General features: G+C 43.8%; 1 protein-coding gene across 6 annotated transcripts in view; it reads left to right on the top strand.

Moving 5' to 3' along the window:
• Window positions 1-13842, top strand: part of LOC138203578 (1-phosphatidylinositol 4,5-bisphosphate phosphodiesterase beta-4-like) — a 59649-nt gene extending 45807 nt beyond the window's left edge. For 3 of the 6 annotated variants that reach the window (XM_069158557.1, XM_069158558.1, XM_069158563.1), the window contains 20 exons: window positions 66-161; window positions 246-390; window positions 530-614; window positions 1784-1908; window positions 2511-2562; window positions 3104-3206; window positions 3578-3742; window positions 5312-5516; window positions 6190-6278; window positions 6461-6617; window positions 6716-6765; window positions 7187-7252; window positions 7868-7983; window positions 8318-8393; window positions 8481-8656; window positions 8861-8962; window positions 9059-9116; window positions 9411-9497; window positions 10216-10252; window positions 11045-13842. In XM_069158557.1, coding sequence (XP_069014658.1) covers window positions 66-161; window positions 246-390; window positions 530-614; window positions 1784-1908; window positions 2511-2562; window positions 3104-3206; window positions 3578-3742; window positions 5312-5516; window positions 6190-6278; window positions 6461-6617; window positions 6716-6765; window positions 7187-7252; window positions 7868-7983; window positions 8318-8393; window positions 8481-8656; window positions 8861-8962; window positions 9059-9116; window positions 9411-9497; window positions 10216-10252; window positions 11045-11121 — 2067 coding nt within the window. In that variant the 3' untranslated portion in view covers window positions 11122-13842. The remainder of the gene's footprint in view (window positions 1-65; window positions 162-245; window positions 391-529; window positions 615-1783; window positions 1909-2510; window positions 2563-3103; window positions 3207-3577; window positions 3743-5311; window positions 5517-6189; window positions 6279-6460; window positions 6618-6715; window positions 6766-7186; window positions 7253-7867; window positions 7984-8317; window positions 8394-8480; window positions 8657-8860; window positions 8963-9058; window positions 9117-9410; window positions 9498-10215; window positions 10253-11044) is intronic. The other 3 variants (XM_069158559.1, XM_069158560.1, XM_069158562.1) reach the window with 3 other exon arrangements.
• Window positions 13843-15260: the final 1418 nt, after the last annotated feature.

Genomic DNA, 15260 nt, shown 5'->3' with positions numbered 1-15260 from the left:
ACTCGGCTACCGGGTCACCCCATGATCGGACATCTTATATGTGTGGTTGGTGTCTGTGTTTCCAGGCACCTGATGATGAAGTGACAGAGATCTCCGAGGTCACTGAAGCAACAGATGCCACAGACATCTCTGAAGCATCTGACCAAGACAACAACAAGAAGGCACGTACACGCTTGCCTGCTCTATCGCATGACTTAAAAACCAAATGTCATTTCTCGACTAACACCTGTATCTGTCCCGTGCAGGGCGTGGAAGAGGCAGAGGACTCGGAGGAGGCTTTGATAGCTCAGTACACCTACGTGGGAGCCACCACTAACATCCACCCGTATCTCTCAGCTATGGTCAACTATGCACAGCCCGTCAAGTTCCAGAGTTTTGATGTGGCCGAGGGTGAGCTTTAACTCCCTCCTCACATAATTTGATTTACATCTTAGTTTTGCTATCCACGTTGCTCTGGATAAAAGAAAAATTCTGTCACAGTTAAAGAACTCCTTAAACTCACCCACTTCTGTCTGCCGTGTTCTTTCAGAGAGGAATATCCACCACAACATGTCGTCTTTCAACGAGTCAGTTGGCCTGGGTTATCTGAAGACGAATGCCATCGAGTTTGTCAAGTATCCTTTGGGCTGTTGTGACGTCATAGTCGTCCAGTAGCATTGGATTGATCTGAAAAATAGAGCAGATATAAAAATGACACCAAAGGAAGAAAAATACAGCTTAAATTCACCAAATTGTAGCAGTATGTGTCTGAACTAATGTTCTGTGTCAAAAAATATTTTCATCATCATTTGAAATTCAGGGTGATTTAAATGAAAAGGTTTCTACTTTGCCACTAAACCAAAAACTCAAGAAGAGAAACACCTTGAATGTTTTGTTGTAATCATCACCACTGAGAGTTCCACTATCCTAAATCTAATGCTGCGTTCAAATGGAACTCATGAGCTAATGGTTACAACATGGGAAGTCTTGTATGTTTGGCATTCAAGTGGTCAAGTTGTAAAAACACTGTTGCTAGGCAATGTCGACATGGATGCCATCTCGAAGCCACAGAGGCTAACAATTTAGCAAGCTAACGGGGGGACTAACGTAATGCAGGAAATGCAAAAGCATTGAGGGAAGATCAACATTTTCCTCAGACGTAGGCTATTATCCAAGTTATGAAGACAAACTCTACATGACTAAAATTACAATATATAAGCTTAACATCCAATAAAAAAAAAAAAAGAACTTCCATGGCCTCTGCTATTTCTGTAAACGTCAGAAAACATGTCACAACTCATCAACGCGATGCTTATAGAAGATTTTGAGTCCCAACAGCGGGAATACTAATGAGGGGGGCCCGTTCATACGGACTCCTCTTGTGTACGTGGTAAATACAACCACATTTGAACGCAACATGTGCCTGAGTGAAGATAAGTAGCTTTCCAGTAGAATCAAGAGTTTTCACTTAATAGATTGAGGTCACCTAAATGAGAGCTGGGTGGCAGTCAGAGCTGATGTTTTTCAGCCATGTTTGTTTCCACTCTGCTGCTAGAAAAGAACTGGAGGCCTCTAGAGCCCGGTGTGCTTCTGGCCTGACACTCACATACCCTTTGCCTCTCTCTCTCCAGTGGGACTGCTTGACCCAAGCTGTTCGCTCTAAAAATAGTCCTACGGCCTGTTTGATACGCACACGCGCAAGCAGTCATGTATGTACGTGCACGCACACACACACACACACGTATGTGCTGGAACACACATGGTGTCCCTCTCTTTTTTGACATTTTCCTGAGCGACAGCGCAGCTACAACAAGCGTCAGATGAGCCGTATCTACCCCAAAGGGGGCCGGGTGGACTCCAGTAATTACATGCCTCAGATCTTCTGGAACGCCGGCTGCCAGATGGTCTCACTCAACTTCCAGACCCCAGGTACCACAGCACGCAACATGGGACCTCTGACCTCACACACACACCCATACAGCTACTCCGCATACAGCACATGCTGATAGCTTAGATGTGGCAAATCAATGTTTCTGTATATACACCACTGACTCCTGAAACTCCAAACCCTGTCTGTGAATGGAATCACACTTGACATATGCACAGGTGTGGCTGCCATCAAAACCATCATCAGACTGTGGGTGGGTGGGTGGGAGCGAGCACGCACGCACACACACACACACACACACACACACACACACACACACACACCTCTATACAGTGAATGAAGCCTGTTGTAAAACAGCTGCTGCCCTATGTCCAGAGGCGAGAGGGGTTGGACCATATGGCTTGCTGTGAGGAGGGCATGTGCAAGGCTGGAGGATGTGTGTGTGGGGGGGCTTCTGTAGGACAAATAGTTAGAGGGGAGGAAGACCAAGATGTCAGGAAGCAAAAAAAACCCAAAACAACTCACTCTTTCAGACAAGAAAGAAATCCACAAAGCATCTGCAAAGTGTTTTTTGTTGATTGTTTTGTTTTGTGATGTAACCGGTTGCTAAGCACCTCTCATTCCCTCCTTTTCTGTCTCTCAGATCTGGCCATGCAGTTGAACCAGGGAAAGTACGAGTACAACGGCTCCTGCGGGTGAGAGCAGCTCCTCGCTCCCGTCCTCAGCTCGTTCCCATCCCTCCCCTCTCCGCCCCTCTCTGAAGCTCATCAATTATAGCTTGTCACATCTCATTAGTGGCTGCCAGAAGCGACCGTAGCCACTATCTGCACCAAGAGCCAATGAAGCTCTTCTTCACTCGTCTCTGCAGTCATCTATCTCTTCCTCTCTCCATCGTTGTCGCCGTCCCCTGGCTCTGATACTGTCCCCGAGGGCAGAGATTTTACTGCTAATGCTGGAAATCTCATATGTGGAGAGAGATCAGGGCTTTAGCAGACAACCGCCATTACTAATATTACTCTGATGGGGCCCTTGCTAACGCACGCGCACATACACGTGCACACACACACACATACACTACCTTCTCATGCTGCATTTTTTTTTTACTCCCTGTACATCAGTAGAGAGGTTTGAAAACAGTGTTTGTAAGAAACCTGAGGATTATATTTTTGCTCCCACATGTGAACATGCTGTGTGTGAACTTCCCTCATGTTGATCTCCTGTGCATTTACAATTCAGGTACCTGCTGAAGCCTGACTTCATGCGGCGGTCAGACAGGATGTTTGACCCTTTCTCAGAGACACCGGTGGACGGAGTCATCGCCGCAACCTGCAGCGTACAGGTTAGGTCATGAAACACCTCCATCATCCAGGAAAACTGTTAAATCAGACAAATCCAAGCAGAATTTACACATTTATGTTCAACAGCATGTTTACACATGGGTTGGTCTAAGGCTTAGTTATTTCAAAGTACAGTATGTTGTACCCAAATAGTTTAATGATCTGTAAACAGAGCCTTTATATTATTATGCACACAAACCATTTAAAGTCCCCTCTGTGACATTATTAACTTTAATTTAAACTTAAGTGATGCAAATGTACATCATCGTACCTCATGAAGTGCTTCTATTGTTATTAATGATATTATTATTATTATATTTATATTTCTTTTTATTTAAGAGTGTTGACAATGTTCTCCTCTTTTTCATTTCAGGTGTTCTCAGGACAGTTTCTGTCTGACAAAAAAATCGGCACTTACGTTGAGGTCGACATGTACGGGCTGCCGACAGACACCATCAGGAAGGAGTTCCGCACACGCATGGTGATGAACAACGGACTGAACCCCGCCTACAACGAGGAGCCCTTCGTTTTCAGAAAGGTAGCGAGGAGTGCGCCGCATGTAGTCACGTTCTGTCTGCACTGTGACGAAAGCTTTGATATCTGGACAGCAGGAATCAGAGGGGGAGGAAAAGCTTGGAAGAAAGGTGTCGGTGGCAAAAGAAGCTACTGATCATGTCCTTACAGTAAGAACAGAGAGTGGAGGGAAAAGAAAAGGGGAGTAAGTAGGTGCGCGAGAAAGAGTCAAGACAAGAAGAGAAGAGAAGAGAGACGACAGATACATGTCAAATAGATATCTTTACAAAATCTAGAGACAGACAAAGAAAATACAAATTAGGTTTTGGGATACTCTCGAAAAATAAAGTGGAACTAGAACGGAACAATCTGTGGTATATTGTGTTTGGACACACAGAGGAAGAAAGGGGGAAAATGAAGGCAAAACGGAAGCCAAAAATTGGAGGTGGAGGAGAGAAAGAAGGGAACGTGAAAGAGATGGGAGATAGAGAGCCAAAGAGAGAGAAACATGTGCGTAATAGTGCTGCTCTCAGCAGAATAAGAAGTCTCTCAGCCATGACTGTGACTCCAGCTTCCTAACACACACCATCAATCACAGCCTGCCGCAGTGCTGCTCTGCTCACACACACACACACACACACACACACACACACACACACAGAGGGAGAGTGCTATCAAAGAGGGGCATCATAAGCAGAGCTGCTGGCAACACTCGTTTCTCACATCTACATACACAGACACAAATGCCCTCAAATGCCGCCACACCTTTTGCATGCATAAACACCGCTGTCAACGTGACTGCAAGCGAACAATACGCATCAGCAGCTCTCACACACACTACATCAGCAAGACTGCGGTTGTGGGGGGAGACACACAAGCGGGGCGTCAACCCATTCATCTCCACTGAGTATTCTTCAGCCTTATCTCTTACCTTCCCCTTCGTCTTTGTATTAATCATCCTCCTCTCTCTGTTCACTTATCTCCACACGCAAGGCCAGTTAAGACTCTCGCTCCTCCTCTCTCTGTTCTCCAAAGGATGCGCACACAGAAGCTCATCTACAGACACAAGCTACACACACACACACACACACACACACACACACACACACACACACACACACACACACACACACACACACACACACACACACACACACACACACAGACTGTAAACACAAGATATACTCCACTCCCTAGATGTGTACTCGCTGAGGAGATGGCCTTGTCAGTAGTCAGATATGCAGTGTGTTGCTCTGCTATCATGTCGTTGTCCTGTATCACACAGTGACTGTCCCCTGATAGTGTCCCCTGCAGTTCCATCCTTGACCTTCCCCTTTAATGTTTCAAAAACAGGCCATTTTACTGCATTGTCTCCCAAATAGTTTGTCATTTAGCCACTTTCACACTAGAATGAGTTAAGTAGACTTCCCACAGTTCCACACGGCTGATGAATATCTCCTTTGACTTTTATCTACTGTGGTTTTCTCCTCTGTTCTCTACTCTCTCTCGCTCTCTCTCTTTTTTTTTTTTGTTCTAATAAATTCTGGTTCCGTCTCCCTCCCACCCACCTTTTTCCCTTCACCCCTTCCTCTAGGTGATCTTACCGGATCTGGCAGTGCTGCGCATCGCAGTCTACGACGACAACAACAAGCTTATTGGGCAGCGCATCCTGCCTCTGGACGGCCTACAGGCTGGCTACCGGCACATCTCTCTGAGGAACGAAGGCAACAAGCCCCTGTCGTTGCCCACCATCTTCTGCCAAATCATCCTCAAGACCTACGTGCCCGACGGCTTCGGAGGTGAGGGGAGCATGAACACACAAATTACAAAGTTGTATAGATAGATCCTGCTTGATGTTCTTCAATGTGTAAATACAGGACTACATGTTTGTTTCATACTTTCTTTTACTGCTCTCAGATTATTCATGGCTGGTAATAAAGTGCCTTCTGGAGCCTATAGGGAGAGCAGAAAAAGAAAAAAGAAAAGAAAGCAATGCAACTCTCTCCCGCTCACTTCTTCTGTGCCTTGGGTGGATTGGTTTTAACATTCACAGTAATGGCCTGGCGCAAATGATGATGACAGTGAATCTGCAGTAATAAACAGTTAAAAGAGGCACAGGCATACAAATGAGCGGGACAACTGCAGTTGCCATTAAGTAAAGCCGAGGGGCTTTCGCTGAGGAACCATTACTGTAACTATTAGCTTTTTTTTCTTTTTAAAATCTGCTGCCAGAATCACTTCCCTATCAGACACAGCTCTGCACTAAAATCCTATTCTCTAGTAACAGTTATTTAAACAACAAGGTCTTTCCAAGTCATATTTGTCGACTTTCTCAGAATGCAGACACGAAGAATCACTGAAGTGCATCATACAAAGTCTATACTGAACAACACATTAACGTGTTGATCTAAATCAAACAAGTAAATCTCCTCTTTTTCCTGCAATGTACTTTAATGGATATTGTTGTTTCAGCTATCGTGGATGCTCTATCAGACCCAAAGAAGTTTTTGACCATCGCAGAGAAGAGAGCTGACCAGATGAAGGCACTGGGGATTGACACGGTACGTACACACCTGAAGCTTCAGTTTGAGTTAATAGAAACACTGAACTCCTTACTGGTTTGATGAATTGTATCTCATTGACTTTGAACAAGCAGTGCTAGCTCTACGCTCAGATACATCTGCCTTCATACAATTAAAAACGACACCCCACTCAGATTCAATCCATCCTTTCTCTGTCGCAGAACGACATAGCAGACGTTCCCAGTGGAAGCTCGAAGAACGACAAGAAGGGAAAAGGTAAAGGAGACACCGTGAAAGCCAGTGTGACGCCACAAGCCAGCTCAGACATGGCCCAGACCTCCAACGCTTCACAGAATAACACGGCCGAAACCAAGAAGGGTACGTACCGACTGGAAAACATACATGTTGAACATGTGCATAGCGTTTGCGCACTACGTAAACACAGAATGACATTTCTGTTTCGTCTGCTCTTTCAGATACTGCACTTCTGCCTAATGTCAGCATTGAAGACTTAAAACAAATGAAGGTTGGTATTGTAACTTCTGACGCACTAACAGGGTTCCTGCAGTTCAGGCTGTAAAGATTTACAGTATGTGGAAGGATTAGCGACAAGTATTAGAAACAATACAGAAATTGATTATATTTGATCTCGGTGCCAGGAAAAGTTGCTTCCATCAGGATTTTTGGACTGAAAGGTATCAACTAATTTGCATTATCTCTTAGTGAAACTAAAACTGCTGCAATTATGCTTTTGCACTGATATTCCACTCATAATGACCTCGTTAAATACCTCAGAACTACTGTACTATAAACTGTACTACTGTACTATAAACTGTACTACTGTACTATAAACATGCTCCCAGAAAATGCCTCTCCAGTCTCTCCAGTCTGCCTCATGTCAACATGACCTGTACAAGATAACCAAACATGCCTGTCTCCCTCCACAGACCTACCTTAAACTGATTAAAAAGCAACAAAAGGAGCTCAACACTTTAAGGAAGAAACACTCAAAGGTAAGTGATTTTTTTTTTGGGGTTGTTTTTTTTTTTTTGTGCCGACCGGACTGTTAGAAATGCAAAGAGGCTGCTATTTACTCTTGACAGTCATTGATGCTCAGAGGTCTACAAACAGAGAAAGGGGAGGAGGGGTGGTGGCACCTTTCATCTTCCACTGACCACCGTTTCATCATTTTATACGCCTACACGCACACACTCGGAAACACACGGTCTGTCCGTCACAAACACGCATAGATGCCGTGTTTTGTAAGAAATTAGACTTGCTAAAGTTCCCTTTGCTTTGACCAGAGATCGCCATAGAGACTGCGGTTGGTGCTGGCGCATTCATAGTGGCTGATTAATTATCCCAGTATTGAGTCCTATTGCGTAACACATGTATATTAGCACCATCCCAGACCCATCTGTTAGCTGAATAAAGACGGCTGCTGGCTCATTGCTCAGTGGAGACAACAACTACATATGAATGCGTTTGAATTCATCATCACAGTCGCGTATTGCTTCCGATTTCAAAATCAGTTTTAGGTCTGATTTAGTCTCGACACAGATGAAAACTGCAGATTCACAGTATGAATAAATAATTAAGCAATACATGTCTTCTTTTTATCCCAATAGGATCAAAATACAATGCAGAAGGCCCACTGCAGTCAGGTGGACAAGATGGTGTCCCAGCACGACAAAGAGAAGACAAGTCTGGAGAAACTACTAGAGAAAGCCATCAAGAAACGAGGGTGAGTGGGGATAAAAGGAAGAACAAGCACATAGTGTTATGGGAAGGAAACTAGAAGGAATGAAGTACAAGAGAAAAATCTACTGACCCCATGGAACTGCATTGCCCAGGTCTGCTCCACCTGCAGTGTTAAGTCTCTAACTTTTTGTTTGAGATACATAAAATAAACATTTTATGTCTGACTACAGTGTTGGAAGGAAAACTCAAACCAGTGTAACTCATAGAAACCTGCATCGTCCCACCAACTTCCCTCCTTTGACATGAAAGCTCTTCAGCTAAATCTGACTTGCATCGTCTTCAATCGTCGCTTACATACGCGCGTTTTTCTTTTATAGTGAAAACAACTGCCAAGAGCTGAAGAAGGAGACGGAAGATAAGATCCAAACACTAGACACCGATCATAAAGCCAAGGTAACTTCTCCGCCAACCTATCAGCTGTGGGAACGACCTTAGCTATGGATGACTGACAAAGGTGTGTACATGTACGCGTGTGCGCAGGTAAAGGACATCACAGCACAGCACACTAAAGAGTGGTCGGAGCTGATCAGTAGTCACAGCAGCGAGGAGCAGGAGATGAAGGACAGCCACGTCACACAGCAGTGTGAACACCTCAAGAAACTCCTGACCACGGTCCAGGAGCAGCAGACCATGCAGCTCAAACTCATCCATGAACGGTGAGACACACACATACAGTAGATATACCCATACGGATCGATTATTGGAGATGACCAGATCTGGAGGGGCAGCAATCCTGAGATTTCGATATTTCAGTGCTAAAACACAGTTACCACTCTGCTGCTGGAAAACACCAGAGATAACCACTAGGGCTGTTGTAAAACCTGGTTGAGGTTAAGTTTCCTGCTTCTTCGGCATTTCAGGCAGAGCAAAGAGATGCGCGCCAACCAGGCCAAGATGTCCATGGAAAACAGTAAAGCCATCAGCCAGGACAAAAGCATCAAAAACAAAGCAGAGCGAGAGAGGTGAGTCACACTTATGATGGAATATCTCTGAAGTTGAATTGTTTGTTAAACGTTGCACTGATCCTTACGCTGTAAACGTTTTGTGCCGCTCTTCAGGAGAGTGAGAGAGTTAAACAGCAGCAACACCAAGAAGTTCCTGGATGAGAGGAAGCGGGTGGGTGTTTTCATAACAGCTGAAAAATTCAACAGGGATTTTCCCTTTTTAGCCCTCCTACAGGTTAATGAATTATTGACAAGCAAATGTTTGGACGACTATTGCTACTCTTATAGACTAATAAAATAAAAATAAAAATCTAAGCTCCACCTAAATTAACCCCAAACCACTGAAGTCAGTGTTTCTTGTTTCATGGCCTGAAACTCAGTGTTAAAACAGGTCACTGTTTATTTGCGGTGTCAAACAGTAATTGAACGGTCACCGTTTGTTGCCTTGGTGTTGGTGTGTCTGCAGCTGGCCATGAAGCTTCAGAAAGAAATGGAGCAGCTAGAGAAAAACCAGAGAGAACAGTTGGAGAAACTGGAGAAGTTCAATGAGCAGGTATGACGAGAAAAAGGAGAAAATCTATTTTACAATTTCACTTCCAATACACTGAATATGTTAGAGTAAAGATCGACTCGGTCTGCCTGCCTACTTTCCATCATTTACATATGACGGCTGCTCTCCATCTGAACTGCTAAAATGTCAAATGACAGCATTTATTACAATCCCTCCCTGCACAAACCAGAACATCTCTCACTGTACGGACCTTCTGGCCCTACTGGCTCTGTAGGTGTAAATGAAAGTCGAGGCTGGGGTTGAGTGCAGTTCTCCGGCTGATTCCTCCCTGAGATAATGACAGCAGTTTGTAGCACTTGTGATGGAAACTGTAATTAGTTTTGCAGGAAGTGTTCCACAAATCTGGCACGAGAATCGCCTGAAGAGCTCTAAAGACAAACAACAATGCCGATAAAGAATAAACACAAAGTCCATATTTAAGCGTCAGGTTTTTTTTTTTTTTTTCTCATAGTTGCACTGCTCTGTATTAAGTCTGTAGAGTTCTCAGTATAACGTTTAAGTAAAGCATATCTCTGCCCTTCACTTTAAGTGTAGACTACAAATAGTACAGATTCTACTACAGTATGGTTCTATTTATTTATCAAAGTCTCGTGTCCCCATCTTTGCATTTTGTTTCGCCATCTGTCACAGTACGTGTACACGTCTTACATGTATGCACCTTTTCTTTTGTTTTTAATATGATTTGCTTCTTCCGGCACAGCTTTTGAAATCACACCATGCAAACAAGCTGGTTCAAGGTAGGCATCTCCATCTCCGTCCGCTCTACCTCTGATACCACCTCTCTTGTCAGTGCATCACCTCGTGACTCTGTTCCCTTCCATGTCTTTCCTTTTCCTCCTCTCCGTCATCGTTCTCCTTTTTTTTTCATCACATCAGTTTCCTGCCGAGTCTGTCCAAATCTGGAGTCATCTGCCGTTTAGATGACCGATATAACGAGCGGTGTGACTCATCGCTGAGTAAAAGCATGGAAATAGTCCGGGACAGGCCTATCTTTGAGGAGATGGCACGATTTATTTTTTTTTAAAAAAACAAAAGAGAGAGAGCGATTCTTTCTTTCTCTCCTGTGTGCAGTGAGATTCCACTCCTTTTTTTTTTTTTAGTCTGCAGCTCTCGGGGTGTGAGGAGTGCCAGAGCAGCTTGAGTCATTTATCACCATGACTCACCAGCTATTACTAAGCAAAAACAGCCAGCTCACAACCTGCCCCACTGCGCTTTCACTCTGGGCTCATCTGCTTTCATAGTACGCGTGTCCCGATGCGCGCATCTAAACGTGTGGTATATATGACCTGCTTTAGTCTTCAATGATGGACACCCAGCAGAATGAGTAGAGATGGACACGGATGATAAACTGATGAGCGAGATAACGTTCAGAACTAACAAGTGTGCGAGTTGTTTTGAACTGAACACTTAAAACGGACAACATGAGACGGATGTCTCTCTGTAAAATGCTGTTCCTGTACATTTAGTGCGAGGTTTACTTTGTGTCGTGTGTGTGTGTGTGTGTGTGACTGTTTTCTATCTCCTCAAAGGCCAAGGACATGCAGCAGATGGTGAAGTTGGAGGAGGAGATGGACCGCAGACCTGCCACGGTGGTGTGAGCGACTGAGACCGAGACATAAACGCACACACACACGGGTGCAGAAACACCACCACAGAAAGCCCTTCACAACCCAGAGACGACATCCCTGCCTACGTCACTGTCTGACTGATATTAACGTTTCACACACACACACACACACACACACACACACACACACACACACACACACACACACACACACACACCATCCGCTCAGTCATCCCTGCCTCGTGTTCTCTGCACCTCTATCCCACCCACTAACTTTGTGTGTACCACTGAGCCGTCGGTGCTTATCACTGTTTGACAGGGGGCTTAACCACTTATCGAGACAGGAAGTGTTACCACGGAGACGAAGCAATGCAGAGTCAAACGCACCCTCCTCCCTTCTCATCTAAATTGTCTGTCGCCTCCAATGTTCTCCGCATTCTATGGGCAACACAAAACTGCAGCTATTGGTGGACACACACACGCACACACACACACACACACACACACACACACACACACACACACACACACACACACGTATGTACGTTCCTCAGACTTCAGACAAAGCAGATATCTGTTCCCTTTTTGACTTATTTTATTTTTTTTGCCAATTAACAGCTACAGAAACGGAGAGTAAGACGGGAGACGAGTACGTATAAGATTTAATGTAATTTCAGCACAAACGAATAAACTTTGTGAAATACACTGTACGCTACACTCCAGTCCTGTCCTGAGCACTTTTGTATGTGATAGGCCGTCAAAAAAAAAATAAAAGAGGAAAATGTAGCGGTGCACTACTGTAGGTTTTCTGTTTTTCAGTAAGAATGTATTTAAAAAAAAACAAAATCACTGTATGAAAGAGTGGCAAACACCCCCCCCCCCCCTGTGTCACCACAATGTAAGTTGTTTGGACTTCACAAAGATGTATTATTGCCTTTTTTTTGTTCAACAATGTAACGGCCGACTATAAGAAGGCTTTTCATCTTGTTAGAGTCAGAATACTATAAAGGGATCACGTGGAATAGATGTTCACCTTCATTATTATGGCCAACTTCTCAGTCAAATGGACATGGTGGAAACGCTGTGCTTCTTCTGCACTTAAAAAAAAAAAAAAAAAAAAAAAAAAAAAAGCTTAATTCAAGTTTCCAACTGCAAAATCTGCAACTTTCTATCCTCAAATTTGGAGCTCAAAATCATGTATACTATGCAAAAAAAAATGAGTAAACACGAGTCCCTCAAAGTAACCACACACACACACAAAAAAAAAAATAGGTACAAGTGTTACAGTGATGGTAACCAAAATGTGGTATGCCTTTAACGTAATGACAGTCATTGTATTGCTACAATCTGAGGCAATAACATTTAGTCGACATCTGAAAATATGATGAACTGGACATCTGCTGGTACGAGATCAAATCAGATTCAAATGCATTTAAGGGTTTGTACATTTTAAACTGTCGTGACACCTGAGCCAAATCTGTACTTCTCTGGCGACATTGTTAATTGACTGGCCGTTCACCAACTTTGGCTGACGGAAACCCGGCTCCTCTTGTCAGTCGTGCACTTATTAAGGTATCGTTGAAGTTAAGTGCTCCCTTAATACGTAGTCGACTGTACTTTAGTAACCCCGGCTCGTAATCCTCATTGTTTCCCCCGTTTGGCTTTGGTCAGGGGAGATCAGGCCGAATAATTAGAGCAGATTTGTAACAAAGTCTGGGACATGAATGCGACACACGCTCCACTCTCTGGATTTCAGAGGAGGCCGGCAAAAGGTTCCCTTTAATTGTTGTTGTTTATGGGACTACAGATGGTTTTAGGGAGGAATAATATTTAAGAAACACGGGACGCGAAGTACTGCGATGCATGGCATAACACTAAAGATTGACCAAAATGACAAAAAGTCATAATAATGATATTTAAAAAATAAAAAAATAAAATATGGGGATAAAAGCACTTGCAGGTCTTTTTTTGGGCTTTTTAAATTTGTTTTCCTTTTATTCTGCTGTAATTCACGTAAAGGGTAGACAGGATGTTCTTGTATATACTGGAATGTATGTAGTTCAATTTCCTTTTCGACCGGTTGTGTTCTATCATTCAAGGGCTCGTGGACAGAGCGGGTCTGTGGGCTGTCGGGAAAAGACATTTCACTGGGTTTTCTAGTTTGTTCGTTTACTTTTCTGTTTTCCAGTCTGCCCTTTTTCTGCACCACACAACACAATATAAAGCTCTCACCACATATCTAGTGCAGAGATAAACGAGTAAAAGTGCTTTTAAATTTTATTCCATCGCTTTCAAATGTGCCACTCAGTGTCTGTTAGGACGTTTAAATTATTTTATGAATGATAAAATGCCAAATTAAGGGGTTATTTATATGAAGGTATATATAAATAAATGAATATATATTATATATATATTAGATAATGTGTAGTTTAAGATTATTATGTTAGAGGCTTTTTTTTTGTTGCACTAGTTGAATGTTTCTGTTGTGTGATTACATGTAACCTTTGGCTCTCGAGTTTGTCGAAAAAGCAGATTATTTTTGCAGAGCATCATCACTGATTTCATTTCCTCAGTTTCTACTGTATCTTCTCTTTGTTTTCTATTTGAATTGTAGCTTGTCAACAGACATTCTGTGCGTGTTTTTTGTATTTATATTGTACTGTTGAACTTATAGCAATGAAAATACTGTTGTTATCCAGCTCCTTTAATACTGTTTTTTAGTATGTGTACCAATAAATCCAGGTGTAAAATGGGACATAAGTATGTGGCTTATTTCATTTTTCATCAGAACATGATCCTTGCGTTTGACTTATCCTGTTCAAATTTGGAAAAGCTTAAAGTAAACATTTTCATTTGGAAAACTAAGTGACATTTCAGGTTAAAAGTGATTTTTCTTTTTTTAAGTAAACCAGGGTTTCAATGGCTTGCAGAGTTTTGGACTTAACCAGTGGCACCAATAATATCTATACAAATCTGATTTATTAAAACATTATACTTTTCATCCCCTCGGTTGTACCCTGAGATTTGATCAGTGTGCTGCGGTCACACTGCAGGCCACATTTATTGTCAACAGAGGAGTGCGCGACGCGCACGGGCGCGCGCACACACACACACACACACACACACACTCCACAACCCACGCACTTATTTTCCCAAATAATGACCCTTCGCAGTCTCATCACATTCAACAAGTGCAGAGTGAATTCATATGCCAGTTCTCCTCTCGAGCACAAGCGGCTCCGGTGCCGAAGCCTTTCATTGTCATTATAAGCCAAGTATTTCCATTAGAAAGACGAACAAAGCGCGGTAATTATGTTTGGGTTGCCCGGCAACTCCGGAGCTCCCCTTTTACTATATAACAAGGATGGTGGGCTTGTTTGTCAGCACTTGTTTTTTTGTTGTTTTTTTTTTTTGGGGGGGGTGAGAGGTTTTTAAACCTGCTCCAACCAATAGAAAGATGACTTTTCTTGGATGAAATCTTGGGACTCTTTCAGAAATATGCTCAAAAGTTCCAGAAAAGTCCCAACGAGCAAACGGGCACCGAAATCCTCCTAGAGGCGATGTTCCAAGGATTAAAGTCCACCTGGCGAGTTTGTCCTGGAACGCGCTGGACGGGGAAAAATCGTGGACTCCAAAACGGAGGGGCGCGCAGACACCCCCCCCCCCCCCCCCCCTCATCTCCTCTGTTCTCCTACCTGATGTCCGGACTCGGTGCAAGTTTGTTGAGCTTCTGCTGCACAAAGGGCAAGCGTCAAACCGTCGAGACGGGAACGGACGCACCGCGCTCAGCTACGCCTGTGAGGAAGGCTACCCGGACGCGGTGGAGATCCTGGTGCGAAACAACGCAGACCCCGGAGATCGTGGACTCCTGGGGTTAACACCGCCCTAATGTACGCCGCAGCGGCGGGTCAATCGCCCGTTGTGGAGTTTTTGGTGAAAGCGTTCAAGAGACTGGGTCTGCAGGTAGACCGGAAAAATAAAGTTGGCAACTCGGCTGTTGTTGAAGTGGCGAAGTTTCTCGGACGCGCCGAGTGCATTTTTTTTTTTTTTTTTCGCTCACTTAACAACTCCAAGAAGAGCCGCGAGGCGGACGGGAGGCGCGCCGGGGAACGCGCGGCCGCGACTTAAGTTTGGGAAATGAGTTTGAAAGTAAAGTTGAACATTTCGTAAACAAACTC

This window comes from Embiotoca jacksoni, unplaced genomic scaffold (assembly GCF_022577435.1).
Source record: "Embiotoca jacksoni isolate LCO1_2020_lvr unplaced genomic scaffold, fEmbJac1.0.p SCAF_23, whole genome shotgun sequence".
Taxonomy (NCBI): Eukaryota; Metazoa; Chordata; class Actinopteri; family Embiotocidae; genus Embiotoca; species Embiotoca jacksoni.
This window is presented reverse-complemented; position numbering and strand designations above follow the sequence as displayed.